Here is a 19,125-nt window from a genome sequence, read left to right as displayed (position 1 = left end):
TTGGGTATCCATTGGACTAATTCATTTTACTAGAGGTAAGATTTTAAAAAGAAAACATACTTAACTCATCCAATTAAGCTTGGTTATTTTTCATATTTTTCTTCGAAGGTGATAAAAAGTGATATTGTAGAGTATTTAACAATTTTTTATTCAAATATTTATTTCATTTCATTTTTTAGGATCATATTTCATATAACAATATCCCTAAAAAATAATAGACTAATCTAAAGTTCAAAGGTTAAAATGGCCTGGAAACACAACGCATCTAATTAGCATATGAAATATCAATTGTGCATATGAAATTGGGCCGTTAGCGTCTGCGATCGAAGGGAAAATTTGGCTCGAGGTAAATATCGAGGAAATTCCGGGGAAAGTGGTAAGGATTTGCCGTTGTTTTTATATATCCTAGAGAATAGATCAGACGAAATGTGATGTAAGAATATGATGTGATGTGACAGGTGATAGACTTATGTCAAGTTATGAATGCATGAATGGTCGCGGGCAGAGGGGAACTGTCAGCAGTGCTGCAGAGTGCAGTATGAATGTCAACCAACATGGTTCTTCGCATTGACGACAGGGCCAGGGATAAAGAGGGAGCTACCAACACGAAAAAGTGTAGATGGGACCAAGCGGCCGAGGAGGTAATCACTACCTCTTGTGTTGTGGGCGTTTGTTAGATGAATATTTATGTCACAAGGAACAGGTGGAACTGGTGGAAGTGAGCTACTTGAATGGTGGAGGTCTACTGTGCTTTCCAGAGTCCTTCCCTCTACTAGTAGAGGGAAGGACTATGTTAGTTTGTTTATATTCTCACAATACATCACATGGAATCACATTGTTTTTTGCAGACAAACATACTTGCTCAGGACAATGTTAATACGAATAGGATATCCTGGGTTTTAGAGCTTTTATGCTGCCATTTACCCCATTCCCCATCCCCAATGTTGCTTATCTATAAAGTATAATCTAGCCCTTGATGTACTATAATATAGGTCTACAATGTACTTTTCTTTTTTAAAACACAAGCCAATCTAAAGTTATCAAGAACTCAGATTAAAGGTGCATGGTAAATGCGTACGTGGGCGCATGGCGCAAGTTTCCTATAGAGACAGAGACCTACGCTATCGACTCCTCTTTGGCGCTTACGCTTTGGCCCACTTTCCCAAGTCCGAAGAAGTCCGATTTACTGTAGTCAGTGGTCCGATCACAGTTCGGCTCATGATTCGGCTGAGGGGGATGACAGCTTCAGCAAACTTCTTTTGTGATGTCATAAGAAGCACATATGCACGCACCCTGGCATTACTACAGAATGCGCGATGCGCAGAGAAGACAACAAAGGCAACGTTACTTAGCAACACCTATGCACTTTACTCTTGATGACAGCTCAACTTCGGTAATCTTCGTATCAATGCTAACGGTGATCGGCAGCATCATCAACAGCGCCCTCTACACTACCGGGACCATGCCCCTTTAAGTTTTACTGCAATTTTCAATGCCGACCTCCTTTGATAAGTGACTTAATCAGGTACAGTCAAACTCGGATACCTCGACGTCGGATAAGCCGAATATCACTTACCTCGGGGGCAAAATGAAAGTCCCGATTGTTCCTATGGAGTTTCCGTGTATTAAAATTCGCGTAGCTCGAAAAAGATAACTCGAAGTTCGGTTACCTCGAAGGGAAATCTAATGTCCCGATCTTAATTAACTTATTGTTTTTCCCAGCATGTTGCTCGAATCGAAATTGCAAACATCACTCAGCATCTCCGATTAAGCGCGCGTGGACAGCGAAGACATGTCACAAATGTTTTCACACTCGATTGTAAATATTCTGAGACCAGAACAATCGCGCGCCCAAGGAGAAATACTAGTACATAGTACCTGTACCCGATACACAGCTGACAAGGAAAATCCCCAACACCTACCAACACACGTACATGGTATGCACATAGCACCCGTGCCAATGGAGTGCTTTACGATAGCACTACGCGCTGCCCCATCATTTGCTTTTCTTTAACCACTGTGTTTTGATTTTTGATCGAGACAGTCATACCGTGCGCGTAGATTTCTCAACCGTCGGGGCGCACCTGCTTACGTTGACAGTTATATCTTTGCCATTAATCACGCTCAACTGTCAAAACATCAATCTCCCTCGTAGTGCCTTTTTTTAAACTATTTTTTTTTTGTTTTTCACGAAGTTTGCTTCCCCGAGAACGCAAGCACTGAAACTTTTTTTTTTTTCCAGCAATGCGATTATGAAAATCTGGAAGTATAGGCCGATCACAATGAAGAATAGAATACACAGGGCTCCGCACTAAGTTTTATCGGGCCACCAATATCATTGATTTTTATTTTCTGGTGGTCGAAAGTAAAATCTGGTGACAAAAAAAAAAAATCAGGAAAGATATTAGAAAAACTAAATCGGTCCTACTAAACATAGACAAATTAATATCAAGCATTATTGAAGTGATACAGATGCCCATGTCTAAAACAAATGAATAGAAAATTCAATCATCTTACTCTGTGTTTAAAGATTTGACAAATAGGCGTAGAGATTATTATAAAAGTTGATGTCCATATATTGAGGTCAAAACTTACGTTTGAAATGAGAAAATGGGAGCATTTGCTGACATTTGTTAGCATCCGACATTTGTTTTAGCATTGTAAAAAGCCGAAAGTTACCGTTATTCATTTTTAAATGTAAAAGCAAACAACCGATATTAATTTTAGAATCTTACGGAGCTGAATACTATCCTAATCCATTTCCAAACGTAAAAGCAAACATCCGCTATTTGTTTTAGCATCTAACTGAGCGGATTAATACCATTAATCATTTCCAAATGTTAAAGCAACAATCTGTTATTTATTTTTGCATCGTACGGAGCAGAATATTACCGTTATTCATTTCAAACATTCGACATTTATTTCATTATCGAACAGAGCCGAATGTTACTGCTGTCCACTTCCGAAAGTGAAATGAATCATCTGACAGTTTTTTTTGAACGTCAAGGCAGACATCAGACATTTTGGACCATGAAACGTATAGCTGAATGTTACTGATATTTATTTCGAAATGTACCGTAGCAAATATCCAATATTTTTTTATCATCGTTTGGGGCAGAATGTTACTGCTGTTCACTTCCAAACATGCCAAACGTATAAAAAGCAATCATTCGACATGTATTTTAGCATCTTCCGGAGCTGAATGCTATTGACATTTACTTTCGAACGTAAAAGCACACATCCGGCATTTATTTTATCAGCGTACGGAGTTGAACATTATTGTGATTCACTTCAGAACATCAAAGCAAACATTAGACATTTATTTTAGCATCTTCCGGAGCTAAATGTTATTGCAATTTACTTTCGAACGTAAAAGCAAACATCCAGCATTTATTTCATCATTGTCAGGAGTTGAATATTATTGTTACTCTTTTCCAAACGTCAAAGCAAACATCAAACATTAATTTTACCATTAAACGCAGCTGAATGTTACTGTTATTCATTTCGAAATTTAAAAGCAAACATCAGACAGTTATTTTAGCATCATATGGACATGATGGAGCAGAATATTACTGCTATTTTCTTCCGAACATAAAAACGATCATCTGACATCTATTTTAGCATCTTCGGGAGCCGAATGCTATTGCTATTTACTTTCGAAAGTATAAGGAAACATCCAACATTTATTTAACTATCGTACGGAGTTGAATGTTATTGTTTTTCATTTCCGAACGTCATAGCAAAAATTCGAAATTTATTTCAGCGTCTTCCGGAGCCGAATGTTATCCTTATTCATTTCCGAACGCAAAATCAAATATCTAACACTAGTTTTAGCACCATATGGAGCTGAGTCTTATCGTTATTCATTTCCAAAAGTATGAGCAAACATCCGACATTCATTTTAGTATCATACCGAGTCGAATATTACCGTCATTCATTTCCACAATTAAACGCAAACCTCTGACATTTATTGTAGCGTCTTACGTAGCCGATTGTTACCGCTGTTCATTTTCAAAAGTAAAGGCAAACATCCGACTTTTTTTTTTTTTGGTGGCGCTATTGGGCCACCAAAATCTTTATTTCTGAAATTTTGCTTTCATTTCCGATTTTCACTCAATTCATTCATATAAAAGTTGATTAATTCAATTCAGATTGACAAGCATGCAAACAATCAGTAGGCACTATAACAGACACCATGTTGAACATCAATAAACGTCGAACATTGATAAACATCGGATAAGTCGAAGAAAATTCGACGTACGCGTACCTCGAAATTCGCGTACGTCGAACCATTTTCTTCAGTCCCGACGAATTCGAGGTATCCGAGTTTGACTGTAGTTGATTGCAGTCATTCACTAGAAGGAAGAAGAAGAAGAAGAATCCATCATTAATTTTCTATGCACTTGACACAAATAAAGCAAGCCACCCACAATTCAACCATGAGACTGTCTAAAGTTTTGACCCCCGACTACAACAAACTTGCTTACTTATTGCTTTTGCGCTTGGTCAAATTTTGACATGAGACTCTACAGAGAGGTCGGAACGTGATGCAGGTTTTTTACAAACAATTGCAATCACTACTGTCTTAACAAGTAAGTTTATGCAAAAGTGCAAAACCAAGCTATATAATAGTATTTTAATGTTAATAAAGACTGTGCTTATAAACTTACAACTCAACACTATGTAAACTACCAATGTAAAATAGTCTAAAACATCTGTAAATCTAAATTTGAATATAATTTCCACATATTTTGTCCTTGTTATTGTTGCATAATGCCAATTATCATCGACATAATATGGCATCTGAGATTCATGTTCAGGGTCAGGTGTGACTACTTGTATGCACAGTTTTATCATGATCTCATCAGTCATCACCAGCTCATCTCTCTCCCACTTTAGCCACTATGAATACAAATATTAGTCATACACATTGTCTGATGCATACAAAAATAGCAGAGTAGATCTTTTCTCACTTGCAATTCTCTTAAATCTGGATGGCACTGCATCTCCAATGAAGGAGGAAAAATATATACGTGTATATGGTCAGTTTTACGGTAAAGGGTGTAACTTTCAATTTTTAGCCTTTTGGCCCACCCTGAACACATAGATTTACAGATCTCAAAGATTTTTTCCCATGTGAGTCACCTTATGAGTAGCCACCTTGGGTAGCATAATCAGGTCCAGGTATTGATGCGTTTTGTTTTGACAGTCACATATGTACCCTAAAAAAGACTATTTTGTTGCATTGAAATTTATATAACATTTTTGAAATGTTAATAATTTTCAACAGCAACTGCAGAGATCTAATTTTTTATGTTGAAAGCATAGTTGTATGGTCAATTGAAATGACCAAATTAGTTTGGTTTGTATCTGGCCCTTTATTTTAGAATACTATGACTTCAAATTTGAGGTTTCGGAGGCTTCATTTTCCGTTAACAATTGTTTACAAACTTTGATGGACAGTAATGATCAGTGGATGTGTTTTGGTTACTTTCTTTTATGCTGAAAATAGTAAGGTACAGCTAAACTTTAGACTCACATCAAAGTTTACTTGATTCTAGGGCTATTTGAAATTTTGTGATAATTTTATTCCATCAAGTGAAATTTCCGTTAGCAGTTTTGAAGCCTCCGAAACAAAGTGTTTAGTCAAATAATATGAATATAGATAAGAGAAGCGACCTAATCTATATGTCAAAATGTAGGATATGGGGCCCTAACCTAATAGACCAAAAATAGTTAAGATCTGCCAAACTCTCTGAAAATAGGAGACAATACAAATTTTCCGTTAACACGTGAAGCCTCCGAGATGCATTGAAGCCTCCGAAACAGCAAAAACATCTAATTTGACATTTCTGATAAATTCTTTGAGTGTCTGCCCCAAATTATGCCATGAAATCATCAACAGACATGGACAGACAACAAAAATAATAAAAACATTATGATACTGCAATAATTTTTTGAGCTAATACACTTTATAGAGAAAAAGTGGTTTCGGAGGCTTCAAAAGGATGTTAACACTGCATTTTTGTGATTTTCTCTGGACAAAATCAAATTAGATTTATTGTTCACCCACCCAATGATCGCTTATGACATATCTAAAGATATTTAATCACATTCAGTTTTCTGGCTGCTTTGTTTACTCACCAATATAGATTTACTGTACGATTTACCTATTTTTCTTTAACAGTGCAGATGTGTCACACATAACTCACCTTTTCATTCAGCAATAAAATATTAGCAGATGAGGATGTTGCCCCACAAATATGTTTAAACAGTGTATATCAACCAAAAAAGACACAATTTACCCATCACTTTCTACATAACATACATGATTTTCATAAAAACATAAGGCATACCACATTAATTTTCCAGATGTTTCGGAGGCTTCATTTTATGTTAACAGCATGTAAATGGAATGTTTTGATTACAATTTTGTAATTTTAAGTCTATCAAATAACTGTTTGAACTGAATGAGACTTAATGATTCCTCAAGCAAGGTGTAGATAGTTGTTTAAATATATGAAAAGCATTTATTTTGTAGGTTTCCTTTTGAAACAATGGAGCAAGCTAGATATTGTGAGTAATGAAAGTGACTTCCAGCTTGCGTGCATGCCCACATCATGCAACAGTAGTGCAACAAAGCAAGTAGTTGTAGATACATCAATGTTCTTAAGTTGGATAACTCATTTTTACTCTTGAGAGAAGTTGAAGTGTTGTGACCATATTTGTATCACTCTTTTGACTGGTTAGACTTTGATAATGAAGACCAAACAATTACTTGATTATTTAGTGTTAAATACACTCTTTTTTTAAAGAACTGAACACTATTCCTGTCCTGAAGATTCAAGGACTTTAATAGACGGTTATTCAAGAGGGAAGCATACACTTAACTAAGAAATATATTACTTTTGAATTTAAGGTTGTATCTTTTATGCATGATCCAGAGCAAATGGTGGAAAATACTTTTTGGATTTTTACACTTTCGACTCGCTATCATCTGAGTGTAATAGTTTCGAAACACAATCTTTTACATGTCCATTTATAACCCATTGACAAATCCATTCCATTGTTACTCACATGGCATTTGTTTTTGCCATACCAAAATCTTGACTTTTTCAGCTTTCCATTTCCTAACAAGTTCTTTGGCTTTCATTTCCAATACTTATTTGGAGGAAAGTAATTAATCAATAAATTTGTGATTGGATTTGAAAATAGCTAACATCTTGCAGATTATCATTTCTGTGGTGTGACTTGGATCACAGGGTACTGTTTTGGAATTTTGACATTTGATTACTTCATTCAGACAGGTTTTCATATCAATCTGTATGTCAGATCTGATGCACGCAAGGTGCAACACAATCTTGATACTTTACCCTATTTTCCATACTTTATCATGCTGGCAGTGACTACTTGACTATTTTTGATTAAACAAAATGTAACTTGTGTTACGAAACATCTCTTCGCATACATGTGTGAGACTCTATGACATGTTTGCAGATGTAGTTCTCAGTGCAGTATATGGACAGTAATAGTTGGGATAGGATTGTTTATAAATGACATCGATACAATGTAGACCTCTACTTATAAATAGCCTGTTGCCATGGGGTACATGTAGTTTACATGGGTGGGTGACTGGAGAAGTTATGTTCATGAAGAACAATATTGAAATGATTGAAATCTTTATAATCTGTTTAGTCCTGGCTTTTCTGGAAAAAGTTACAAGCCCCTAACTATTTTGAAATTCAAAGGGTTAAAACTGTAGTCTGTGGGTTTATATACTATTTAAAACAAACTTGTGGGTTTCTAACAAACTTAGATATCTAAACACATTTGCTGCTTTTTAATATTTTGCTAAAAAGGTTGTCATTTTTAGAAACAGTAAAAGTTCTGTTAGCAATTTCTCAATGCGTACCTTCAAAAACAGGCCTTAGCTGTCACAGGAGTCACACAAACTGGAATTTTATAAAATAACTATAAAAAAAGAAGCCTTTGAAGAATTAAAAAAAAATGAAAAATAAAATGATATGAAACAGGGGTGACTTGTATACAACAGAAAAAGAAAGTAAAATTCTAACTATCATGTATTATAGGGAACTATACATTTGGTCAACATTTTTTTTTAAATTCAAATTCGTACACAGTCATGGGTAGGGTATGTACATTTATCTTTTCAACAGGCGATTCAAAAAGATGAATGGGATCTTGACCATTTCAATTTCTATTGAGCTCCATGATAATATCACCAATATATTGATTATTCCAACTTCATTTTGATGATGACAGTTTGATGATGACCCTTACATGGAATGGCTGATCGGTGTTTAAGATTGCTGTTCTATGACCGTGATCACTGCATTTGATAGCTATAGTAGGGGATATCAGGCATGGTCATATGCAAAAGAATGTTTATAAGCCTTTTTTCCCCTTTCTATATTTTACAATGCTATGTTGTAATCTAACCGTCATGCCATCACATAGTCTATTTTCTATCCCTTTCTCATCAACAGTTGAAATTGATTTCACATGTATATAAAACAATTATGATGGGTGGTTTATGTCAATATACACTGTACATCCCACAAACTGCACTTATAAAAGCAAGCAAACATAATCTTTGCATTAAGTCTATAACTACAGTTCTAACTCATTGAAAGTAATTCTTACTGCATTATGATGAAAAGTTTGACAAATGCATACAGCTGTACATGTGTGTAGCCTAATCATGTTCTGCATTGCCAAAGTCATGGATATGCAAATACAGTGTATGTATACAACTGAGCATAAAGATTTAAAATATTTTTCTTTGTCTCTTAACATATGTGTTGGAAAGTCTTTTTTCTGCATACAAATAAATACTATTTTACATGTCACAACATTGTTAGTTATTTGGAAACAATCAGCTGCATTAATGTATTTCATATCACCTTAAAATGGACCATTTTTGCATGTTAACAGTCATGATGAAGCCTCCGAAACATGCGTTGCTGCTAACTTTAAGCCGCAAAAAAAAGAAAAGAAAAAAAGAAGATGTTGAGAATCAGTGTACTTTTATTGCTACTGTTGCAGTTTCCTTTAGAATCATATTGCCTCATGTAATGTCATAAATTCGAACTGAGCATTGCTCAAAGTGTACACAGTTTGTTATTCACTTTTGTGGAAGCCAATTTCCTTATAATAATAAGTACAATTTGTATGAAGGGTAAACATTATGCACTGCCATAAAATGTACATCTGTATACTGTTATTCACATTTTATTGATGCCTTGTTGTTATTCTAGCATGTAGTGATAGTTGCTTACTGTAGTTTTATTATTTTAAGTGAATACAGGACTAGAACTTTGTGTTAGCAGTTTTGAAGCCTCCGAAACACACTAGTTTGTTAACTGAAGCCTCCGAAACTCACAAGTCTGAAAATTTCAACTTTGTCAAAAGTAATCAAATTTCTTTGGGATTTGGGTTGATAAATGCTTGTTACCAAGAGATAATTTAGGGCTATGTTTAGAGTGGCTCTTGCTTCTAGAACATTCTTTTAATATAAAAATAGTTTGTCAGGTACCATTTTTACCTTGGAATTTGAAGTTCACATCCAAATAATTACAAGAGCGAATATCTGTTGGGGGAAAAGTGTTTTGATATTTCAAATATATGTTCACAGCAAATGAAAAATTGCATTACCTCCACCATTTATCTTCATTTGGTTGCTGTGGGTGACCAAAACATTCTTGTTGTTTTTACCTAAATTTATCTAAAATTCCATAATAGTCACTTCATTTTTCATATTTAGCCTAAGAATTAAGCTCTGGAATTACAAAATATTGAAAATATAGACATTCCTATATAAAATAAAGGCAAAGATAAAAATGGAAACACAACTTTAATTTTTTACCCTTGGCACATCAAAGTTACACCCTTTACTGTAAAACTGACCATATATAATCTCCACATTTAATGTAGAGATGCTACTACTGTATTTTATATCTTTGCTCTAGATTTTGCATGATTTCAATCATGAGTGGCCCAGTTCAGAAGCTTCAGGACTTTGTCCAATGGGCAGACAGTGTATCAGGTAAGTATTTGATTGATATGTTTTAAATACTAAAAAAAAAAAAAGAAATATATGAAAATAAGTAAGTTACTTGCATTTATGTGCCCTGCATTCACCAGAATGTTATAACTGAGCCCCTATAAATACAATTTATTGTCATGCCTATGTTCCTCCTTATTCTTTAAGATTTACCTTTAGATGTAGACCTGTTGTGTCACTTTTCCCAAACTTCAAGTCAATCCAAATTCTAATCCTACATTTACTCCCATTCTCAACTTTAACCCAAATTGTACTTTACACTATTATAATTGTCCTAATAGTGACACCTACATGTAATATTCATGTGAATATAACAACAATTTAAAAAAAAATCCTCACTATCTACAAAATGTATGTATCTATTTCAAGCAAAATATTTGTTGTTGTTTTTTGTTTCCTGCCTGTTGTGTACAAGTTGTAAGTCATTCAAGTTTGATGTACTTGACATACAGATGTAGAAAGCTGTAGTAATGGATATTGAATTGTGCGCAATCTGCTCAGATATTTGACGGCCTTGCTTATCAGACTCTGGTCTATTGTCTTACCATCGCACTATTTACTATTCACCAATTCTTGAAAAAAATCCTGTCATTATTTTCAGATTGATCTTCTCTTTAGTCCATTGAGAGTTGATGATTTGTAAAGTACAGTCATTTGCATGAAGGCTGTATAATTGTGTCTTTTCTGCAGATTTTCTCAAAGAAAACGTAATCTTGAGTCACTTCTCAAGTTTCAGGGGATACTTTCATTGTTTTTGCCAACATACTGAGCAGGTAAAAGTGTTCTATAAGCATGCATTGATCATTTAGTGCACTCTTCTCATGGGACATAAAGAACTTAGAGTAAAGCAAGAAATATACACAGCATTTGGGAATCACCACTGGCATCCAGTGTATTATAGTGTAGACAACTTTCGCATGCATTTTAATTTCGGGAATCTTGCCTCTCTCGAAATTCGCTAAATTAAAATGCATGTAAACATTTTGGGTTTTACTGCACTCAAAAGATGTAAATTACCAGAACGTGCTGAGCGCACAACTGTGGACAGTTTCCTTGACACTAACAAATCAATATAATACAAACCCTTCATTCTCTACATACACCCTGATTCTTATTCTCTACATACACCCCGATTCTTATTCTCTACATACACTCTGATTCTTTCCAGACCCGAGAACGTCGTCATGGCTACTGATGTCATCGCCTCTCATCACGTACAGCCTGGTGGCGCTCTACTTCCTCCTCGTCTACGTGGGACCACGGTGGATGTCTTCCCGCAACGCCTTCATACTAAAAGTGCCAATGCTGATATACAATGCAGCCCTGGTGCTACTCTCAGCCTTCATGTTCAGAGAGGTAAGACAAACAAGTTTGTTCCAGACCTTATTTTTGTGATGCGCTAACATTTCATAATTTTACAGAGAAACTCTTCTCAATCCATGTACAGTCAAACCTGTCAAACCTGCAGACTCCATCTAAGGGACACAAAAAAAGTTGTCATTATAGACAGAGCGCAGACCTCCGCCAAGCATGCAGCTCATTTCCACCACTGATCTTGTTCTTCCATATATATATCAGTGATTTCCACCCATACATACTTTCAGCATTGTGCGCTGAAAGTCGCCCGATTTCCCAATATGGAAGCCTTTGTTACATCATAAACCCTCAGCTGCACGGCGCACCTCGCCCTAGCAGAAACTAGAGCACGCACTTTAGTGCAAACCTCATGCAAACCTCAAATACGCGCAGCCTGAACTCCCAAGTTCATTGTCCCTACCTTTTTAAATATGAAAAATCCTTCATAAATTCCCCAAAAATTCTCGGATCACTACCAAAATTTAATCAGCTGTTACCAGTATCATTCTAAACCTTTCCTGCAAGTTTCATCCAAATCCGTTAACTACTTTTTGAGTTATTTTGCACACTTATAAACCAACAAACCAACGGTAACAAAAACATAACCTCCTCCCTTGGCGGAGGTAATGTTGAGTTATTAGCAAGTGACATGTAGTGATGCATCTTTTTATTTGATCCTTGTCATCTGCACTATATTTTTCTTCCCAACAGTTCTTTGTGCCAACAATCATGAACCCAAAGTTCAACGCAGTCTGCCAAGCTGTTGACTACTCCAATGATGAGATGTCTGTCAGGGTGAGTGGAGATTTTTCAGGTGTTATTTGACAAGGAATAATGAGGTAGAAAATATTGAAGAAATGTACCCAAATGTGAAAAATAGTCAAAGGCCTAGAAGAATAGACCTGAGCAATAGAAGACTGTCATTGTAAACACATTGGGATTATATTTTCTGTTTTTAATGGGTTCATTTCAATGCTCTAGATTCTTCTTTGTGAAAAATCTGTTATCTGTAGAAAGTAGCTCTAAAGGGATGGTATGGTATTGGTGGGTATGAGAATTGAGTGTTCAACTTTTTGCAAGATACTGAGAAATCACCTATTAAATGTTACAGAGCATACTATTGTAAGAGGAATTCAAAGTTTATTTGATGGAAATTGGTTTTGAAATGACTGAGATATCAAAAAAACAAAGCGAAACAAAGAGATCCTAATGCAAGGTGAGTTCCATCTTTCATTAGTATCCGTTGCTTGTTTTGGATATCTCAGCCATTTCAAAACCAATTTTCATCAAATAAATGTTGAATTCCTCTTGGAATTACATGCTCTTTCATATTTCATAAGAGATTTCTCATTATCAATTTCATTAAAAGAGTTAGAAACTTGAAGCCAGGTCTCAACCAAAACTATACCATCCCTATAAGGTTTAGGAGTCATGGGATTGTAAATATATGTGCACATAAAACTTTGACCACATGAGGGTACTCGGGAAATCTTTGTTCGTGATTGGCTAAACTTAGGTCAATTTTTCTATTGTGACTCCTACTTCCACATCTGTAAATTCTAATGATGCAAACTAGATGGTGTGATAATGAGTGAAATACACATATTACATTATGTGCTTACTCATTCCATGTGTCACTATTTCTACTTCTGGAGATGATTTCACAATAAGATTGTTCCCGTGCTTCATACTGGTGTTTGATTCTGTTTTCTTTTGTTTGCTTGTTTTTTAGACAAAAATTTTGGTTTTGTTTTGGTTGGGTTTTTTTTGCCCAAATTCGCCATACACTAGAGTAACAATGCATGCAAGATAGCGTTGGTGTCAATTCGCGAAAACAACATCTCGCGAAAATGTATGTGACCTTCTAATTTGCAAAAATATCTGTATGCGAAAATAACAGTTTATACAGTACACTTACACACACACAACACACACATGCACTATACATAGAATAGAAGAGAGGATAGATGAAAGAACCTTTAAAAAAGTCTTCTTTTCTCCCTCTTTAGTTGGCTGGAGCATGCTGGTGGTTTTTCTTCTCCAAGATCATTGAGCTGCTGGACACTGTAAGTCTTCAAAAATTTATATATAAAGTATTTCCCACATATAAAGTATTTCCAACAATGCCCCATGTTCATGATGTGTTGCTGGTTATAGCTCCTTGCTTCAGAGTATAACAAACTTTAGGATTAGGCAAACTGTCAAATTTCTTTCAGGCAAAGCATGAAGAGCAGATGCTTTATATTACTTTTCCTAATTTCAGATCCGTATGATGTTGCACATCCAGTAACTTCGGTAAACTTGACTAAGTGTTTGTTATTCTTTTTCATTTATGAAAGTCGATGATTTCTGAGTATGGTATACCACCAAAAAGGACACAAAATTATAGCAGTTACAAGCATGTGATGTGGAAACTACCATTATACAGTAGGTAAGACTGTCAGAGAATTCACACATGCTGTGGGTGCACATATCAGTATAGGTGACTTTTGTCAATTTTTTCATGATCGCTCTTGTGCACATCTCAGTAACAGATTGCTCTGACTAGATACTCTGCCTTGCACAGCCTAGTCAAATCCTTCAGAACTGAAGATAATATGTCCTCTAGTGGAAGATTGTGTGCAGTTACTTATTTCTTATTCATACCTCGCTTTGATTTGTCTGTGGCCTTAGTTCATACCAGGGTTTCTCAAGCAGTGATTTTAAAGCACATTTTCACTTGTGCAAAGTAAACGTGGGTGAACTAGACCACATGTATTTACTACATAAAGATAGAGTTCATAGTAAGAGCCTTATCTTCATGATATTATGATGAAGCATAGTTGACAATCTGTGGTGTCAATTTTACCTTTGACCAGGTAATCTTCATTCTGCGCAAGAAGGACAGCCAGATCAGCTTCCTCCACGTCTACCACCACGCCACCATGCCGCTACTCTGGTGGATCGGAGTCCGCTGGATCCCAGGGGGTGCCTGTAAGCTTTTAGGATCACTGTCTCTCATAAGCTTCACAAACTGTATACATGCACTGCATCATGCAATATTTCAACCGGAAGCTGACACACAATTAAAAACCAATAAAACAAGACAAAGAATGAAAGAAAACAGTGGCAGTTACATCTGTGGGCTGGTAGCATTTGAATCGTGTTTGTTTGTTTTTTTATGTTGAACAAAGTATTTCATTGAAAAGGCAAGTGCAGCTGGTCTTCAATGAGTACACTGCAGTACAGTGGTATAAAACTTGGAAATTTACTGGCCTGAATTAGTACGATCCAAACTAAAAGCAAAGCATCCATTCATCTTGTATTTCAGGGAAGTATCAAGTTTATCATTCCCTTTGTTTGTTTCTCAACCATCCCTTAGTCCTTTATGTGTATATATGTTTACCCTTGGGGACTCATTTCCTTGATTGGCCCTGTAGTAGTTATGTGTACGTTTAGCCCACAGTCTATCACCCTGGCTTTTGAACCAAGTATTAAAATAAAGACCTTTGTGTGTGTCCATGTTCCATTGACCAGCCTACTTCTCTGGAATGGTTAACTGCCTCATCCATGTCCTGATGTATGGCTACTACTTCCTGTCCGCCCTCGGCCCTAGCATCCAGCCCTACCTGTGGTGGAAGAAGTACCTGACGTCCCTCCAGCTGGTATGTGCATGGAACATCCCTTTTTTTTTTTCAGAGTGGAATTATCTAGTCGTTTATTTATGCATCAATAAAATTCATCTACCTGTAGTAGAAATATCCTGTGTATCAGTATGTGTGTGTATGAATCATACCTTTTTTCAAAATTTGTAATTATTGAAAGACTCATTATTTTCCTTTTTGTTGCTTCAAGTCGGTTTTTATGCATATGCACAATGGTCAGAACCATTCATGGATGTATTGCCCTTTGAAGGGGTGGTCTGCCGGAGTGGCTTCTTGTCATGAAATAAAGCAGTAAATTTGTGGCAAATTCTACCCCTTCATATTCCTATATGGAGAGGTGGTAGACACGCCGACTTGTAGACACATCTACCATGTTCTGGCTGTCATCTCAGAAACTTTGTAAAATTTGATGAATAATCCCATGTCAATTTGAGTTTGATGTATTTATAGTGAGCACTGAAAAAAATGGTTACTGTCAAACAAAAAAAATGATCTGTAATTGTTATTATCATTGATGGTTTTATTGTCATTATTATTGCTATCAATTTATATCATCATATTTTAATTGTATAATTGTTACTGCAACTGTACTACTACTACATTTATTACTATTATTATCATCATTTTATTTAGTCAGTGAATATGGGAACATATAATTGAAAACAGCAAGAGTATTGTATCATTGTTCCAAAATTTGAGTCAAAAGAATGCTTGCTCAGCTTATCTGGAAAAAGAAAAAGCAATATAGGTGTGTTTGCGCAATGTGGTCTGATCATTGTTGTTGCATGTTTATCCTCAGGTCCAGTTCGTCGTGGTCCTCATCCACTCCCTGATCGTGCTCTACCAGGACTGTGGCTTCCCCCGGGGCTACGTCTACGCCCTCATTGCCTACCTCATTTCCCACATCATCCTCTTTTCAAACTTCTTCCACAAGGTGAGTGGTTAGCCGAGGCCGTAACAGAGCCCCATATAAGCCCAGTATCCCCTCCCCCCCCCCCCCCCCCCCCCCGAGTAACTGATACTCTGTATATATCACAGTGTTTTTATTGTTGCAAATTTTGCAAGTCAAGTGTTATTAACCAAATTACTGATAGCAACTTGAGAAATAGATTTCCCCTGATGCTCTGTATTCATTATTATATTTTTTCAGGAGAAACAAGTATGAGGCTTGCGTATAAATGACAGTATCACATCAGTAAATTTACAAGTCTGGTTTCAGCCAGTGTCAATGGTCCATGAAACAATGCAAAATACCAAAACTCTGCAACTTTCTAATTTTATGTCTGATTTCGACAAAAGTTATACCCATTCTCTTTGTTTGATATTACTCTATTCATTAAAATCAGCTTGAACATGGAGCAGCATTGCTCTTAAATTCTGCAAGTCTTCTATGAAGTACAGTAGTGTGTCAGGGACTTTGAGTCTTATTTTAGTCTCTCTTAAAGCCTTACAATCGTGGGGAGTGGTTTGTGTGGCACGGAGACGAACGCAACACGCTGCCTCCCCCATTCTGTATCAAATGTAGTGACACCGAATGAGAATAGCGCTGGCTCAATGGGTCAGCGAAAAACACCCTAGACTACAAATCTCCTGACCCAAAATGGCTGTCCGAGCCACGAGAGCTTCCGAATGGACGCACATTCTCAGTGCACATGCGCATGAAGAGATACCAAAAGAACCTAGCGTCTTCTGGCCTCTCTCCTCCAATCAAAGCAGCTCGCGGTCATAATGTTTGTGTATGATGCGTACACACACACGCACACACACACAAGTGTCTCAGTGGCTCGTAAACTTCAGTCGTTCGGGAGTTTACGTACCATTAGGGATGACGATCGTCCGACTTTAAAGGCTTCACCTCAATGATATATGAAGCCAAGTCTGTCTTCTGCAGGAGGCTTGCTGAAAAATTATTTCTTCCCTTCAGAAGGATATGATATCTGCCTGAATTGGGGGATTGTTACACCTAATCATATGCGTAAAATGTAATGTGTCTCCATTGTGGCTTTTGAGGCCCTCCCAGGTATTGAAGCTTGAATGTTGGCTGCTATCTTATATGTGCTTGAATAAAGGGACTTACTCTTTGTCTTTGTTTTACTCTACTCCTGCGTGTCCAAAGAGAGAGCATTTAGTTTTTATTCTGCATCCTGTATATGTGATCAGGGAGAAATAAAAGAAAAGACTTTTAATTTCATTTATTCACTGCAAAAGTGGAACCTTTTTTTTTTTTGCAATTGATTTTTTGCACTGCACAAATTTGAGCCTCATACTTCTCATTGATTTTGCTGATGAAATTTTTTCTGCATATCACATGTTTTGATACTTCCCCGAATATCTATGTGTTGTTGGTTTTTTTTTTCATGTTGCTACCATAGAGCATAAAATTCACAGTACTTCAGCATGATTTTGCTGAGGAAGGTTTGTCTGCACATATTTGAATATTTTCCCCAAGTATTCATGCGTTGTATTTTCACATTAGTACCTTTGAGCGTGAAATTTGCATATTATTCAGTGTTTGAGGGCACTGCTTGCCTTGCTCTAGACATTGTTGTTCAGGGGAAGAAGCAAATTTCTCAAAATTAGAATGCAGCCAAAAGTCTTTGTGTACATAAGGCAGTAAATGTCAACTGCAATTTGTGAAAAAGATTTCATGCTCAAATAAGACTGTCGGCTCTAATTCATGAAGATTCCATGCTGGGAATGTTTGTGGTCTTACAGTATTTACTCTCGGTCACTTGTTTTGCCCCAGGCGTACGTGGTCAAGGGGAAAAAATCTCGCGCCAAGAAGTCGGTCGAGCAGAACGACGAAGCCGAGAACGACATGGACAGCCCTCGCAGGAACGGCCGATACAACCTTCGCGAGCGCCCCGCCGGCCGCACGCCATACCGGGAGTGATCCCCCTTGACGTTCACCTTCAATGCCAGTTGAGATTGTTTGCATTTATGGCTTTGCTTAATGCACTTCTGATGAAATGAAATACTTGTAAAAAAATGTGAAGAAGGAGATGAAGAAGAAGATGAGTGGCCTCTGCACAAAATAGATGGCGTGACTTTAGTTTCACAATAGGTTTCTATTAGTCTGTGATTTCACAAGATGGGAGAGTATGCATTTTTTGTGTTTTGGTTGCTTTCCTTTTTGTTTTTCTTGTTGTGGTCTGTAGTATAGTTAAACCAGAAGCACCAATTTTGACTGATTTAGCTCCAGTAAGGTTGGCAACTATCTAATAACACAGAGAAAAGTTTTTGTTTGGAAACCCCAGTGCAGTGAAGAAGAAAGAGGAGACTGGCTGTACGTAATGAAGATGTTGGAGCTAACAACATCATAGGTTACACAATTTATGTAAAACCACTAGTTGTTTGGACTCTTTCAGTACTTAACGTCTCAGGGACCTTGGAAAATTCATTTTGTTTGATTGTGTTGGGTTTTTTTCTTAGTGGGGCGGATGAATAGGTTTTTTTCTTAGAAACATGTTCCATCCCCCTCCCCCCCCCCCCCATGGTCCAAAAATAGAATATTCAAAGGTAGTTTCCTTCATTCAATTAGATAGTGATGCAGAATCAATTTTGAAGCATTTCTGTTTGTTTTTGTTGTTGTTATTTTGTGTAAAAAATGCAGTAAGTTTTTCCCTCCTTACACATCTTTTTTTTTTTTCATGTTTTAACTCTTGTATGTTTTCATATTTCTTCATATTCAAAGGAAGGGACTTTAGAAAGAAATGTTATTTCGGGAAACGGATGTGTTAATGAATGTTTACCCCAGATGTAACAGATTCATGTCATTCACAGTCAGTTTTCAGACAAGTCATTTAAAAAGCTGACCCACCTGCTATAGGTCTCTCTATGCCTGTTTGATTTCAAATGTCATTTTTGTTTTGTGTGACAGAATTTATGTTTAGTTGTAATTTAGGGTCACATGACACATGTTATGCAATATCTCAGTCACCAAACCCCAAAGCACGATGCTGCTCTCGAGGAGAGGCTGCCTTCACTTCAGTTTGTTAAATTGTTGATGTGTTTTCACTTTTGGATGTGTGTAAAGTTTTA

At 36.6% G+C, this 19,125-nt stretch overlaps 1 protein-coding gene across 1 annotated transcript; it reads left to right on the top strand.

The window, feature by feature from the left end:
* Window positions 1–303: 303 nt before the first annotated feature.
* On the top strand, window positions 304–18,508 carry LOC139719280 (very long chain fatty acid elongase 4-like). The gene is made up of 9 exons (XM_071630703.1): window positions 304–376; window positions 9,990–10,066; window positions 11,253–11,440; window positions 12,152–12,235; window positions 13,450–13,506; window positions 14,299–14,413; window positions 14,957–15,084; window positions 15,884–16,018; window positions 17,831–18,508. Exons 2-9 carry the CDS (start codon window positions 9,997–9,999, stop codon window positions 17,975–17,977), a joined length of 924 nt encoding a protein of 307 aa, XP_071486804.1. The 5' UTR covers window positions 304–376; window positions 9,990–9,996; the 3' UTR covers window positions 17,978–18,508.
* The last annotated feature ends 617 nt before the right edge of the window (window positions 18,509–19,125 follow it).

The sequence above is a fragment of the Diadema antillarum genome, unplaced genomic scaffold (genome assembly GCF_040938485.1).
Source record: "Diadema antillarum isolate AM-2024a unplaced genomic scaffold, OU_Dant_1.0 scf00000108, whole genome shotgun sequence".
NCBI classification, from domain to species: domain Eukaryota; kingdom Metazoa; phylum Echinodermata; class Echinoidea; order Diadematoida; family Diadematidae; genus Diadema; species Diadema antillarum.
Note: the sequence above shows the minus strand (reverse complement) of the source record. Positions and strands in the feature narration are given on the sequence as shown.

What these genes read in the sequence shown, in the direction of transcription:
- LOC139719280 (XM_071630703.1), top strand. Translation starts at nt 9,997, where the DNA reads ATGATTTCAATCATGAGTGGCCCAGTTCAGAAGCTTCAGGACTTTGTC. An exon ending in TCATTGAGCTGCTGGACACT is followed by an intron (nt 13,507 to 14,298) that starts GTAAGTCTTCAA and finishes ACCTTTGACCAG; the next exon opens with GTAATCTTCATTCTGCGCAA. An exon ending in CTGGATCCCAGGGGGTGCCT is followed by an intron (nt 14,414 to 14,956) that starts GTAAGCTTTTAG and finishes TCCATTGACCAG; the next exon opens with CCTACTTCTCTGGAATGGTT.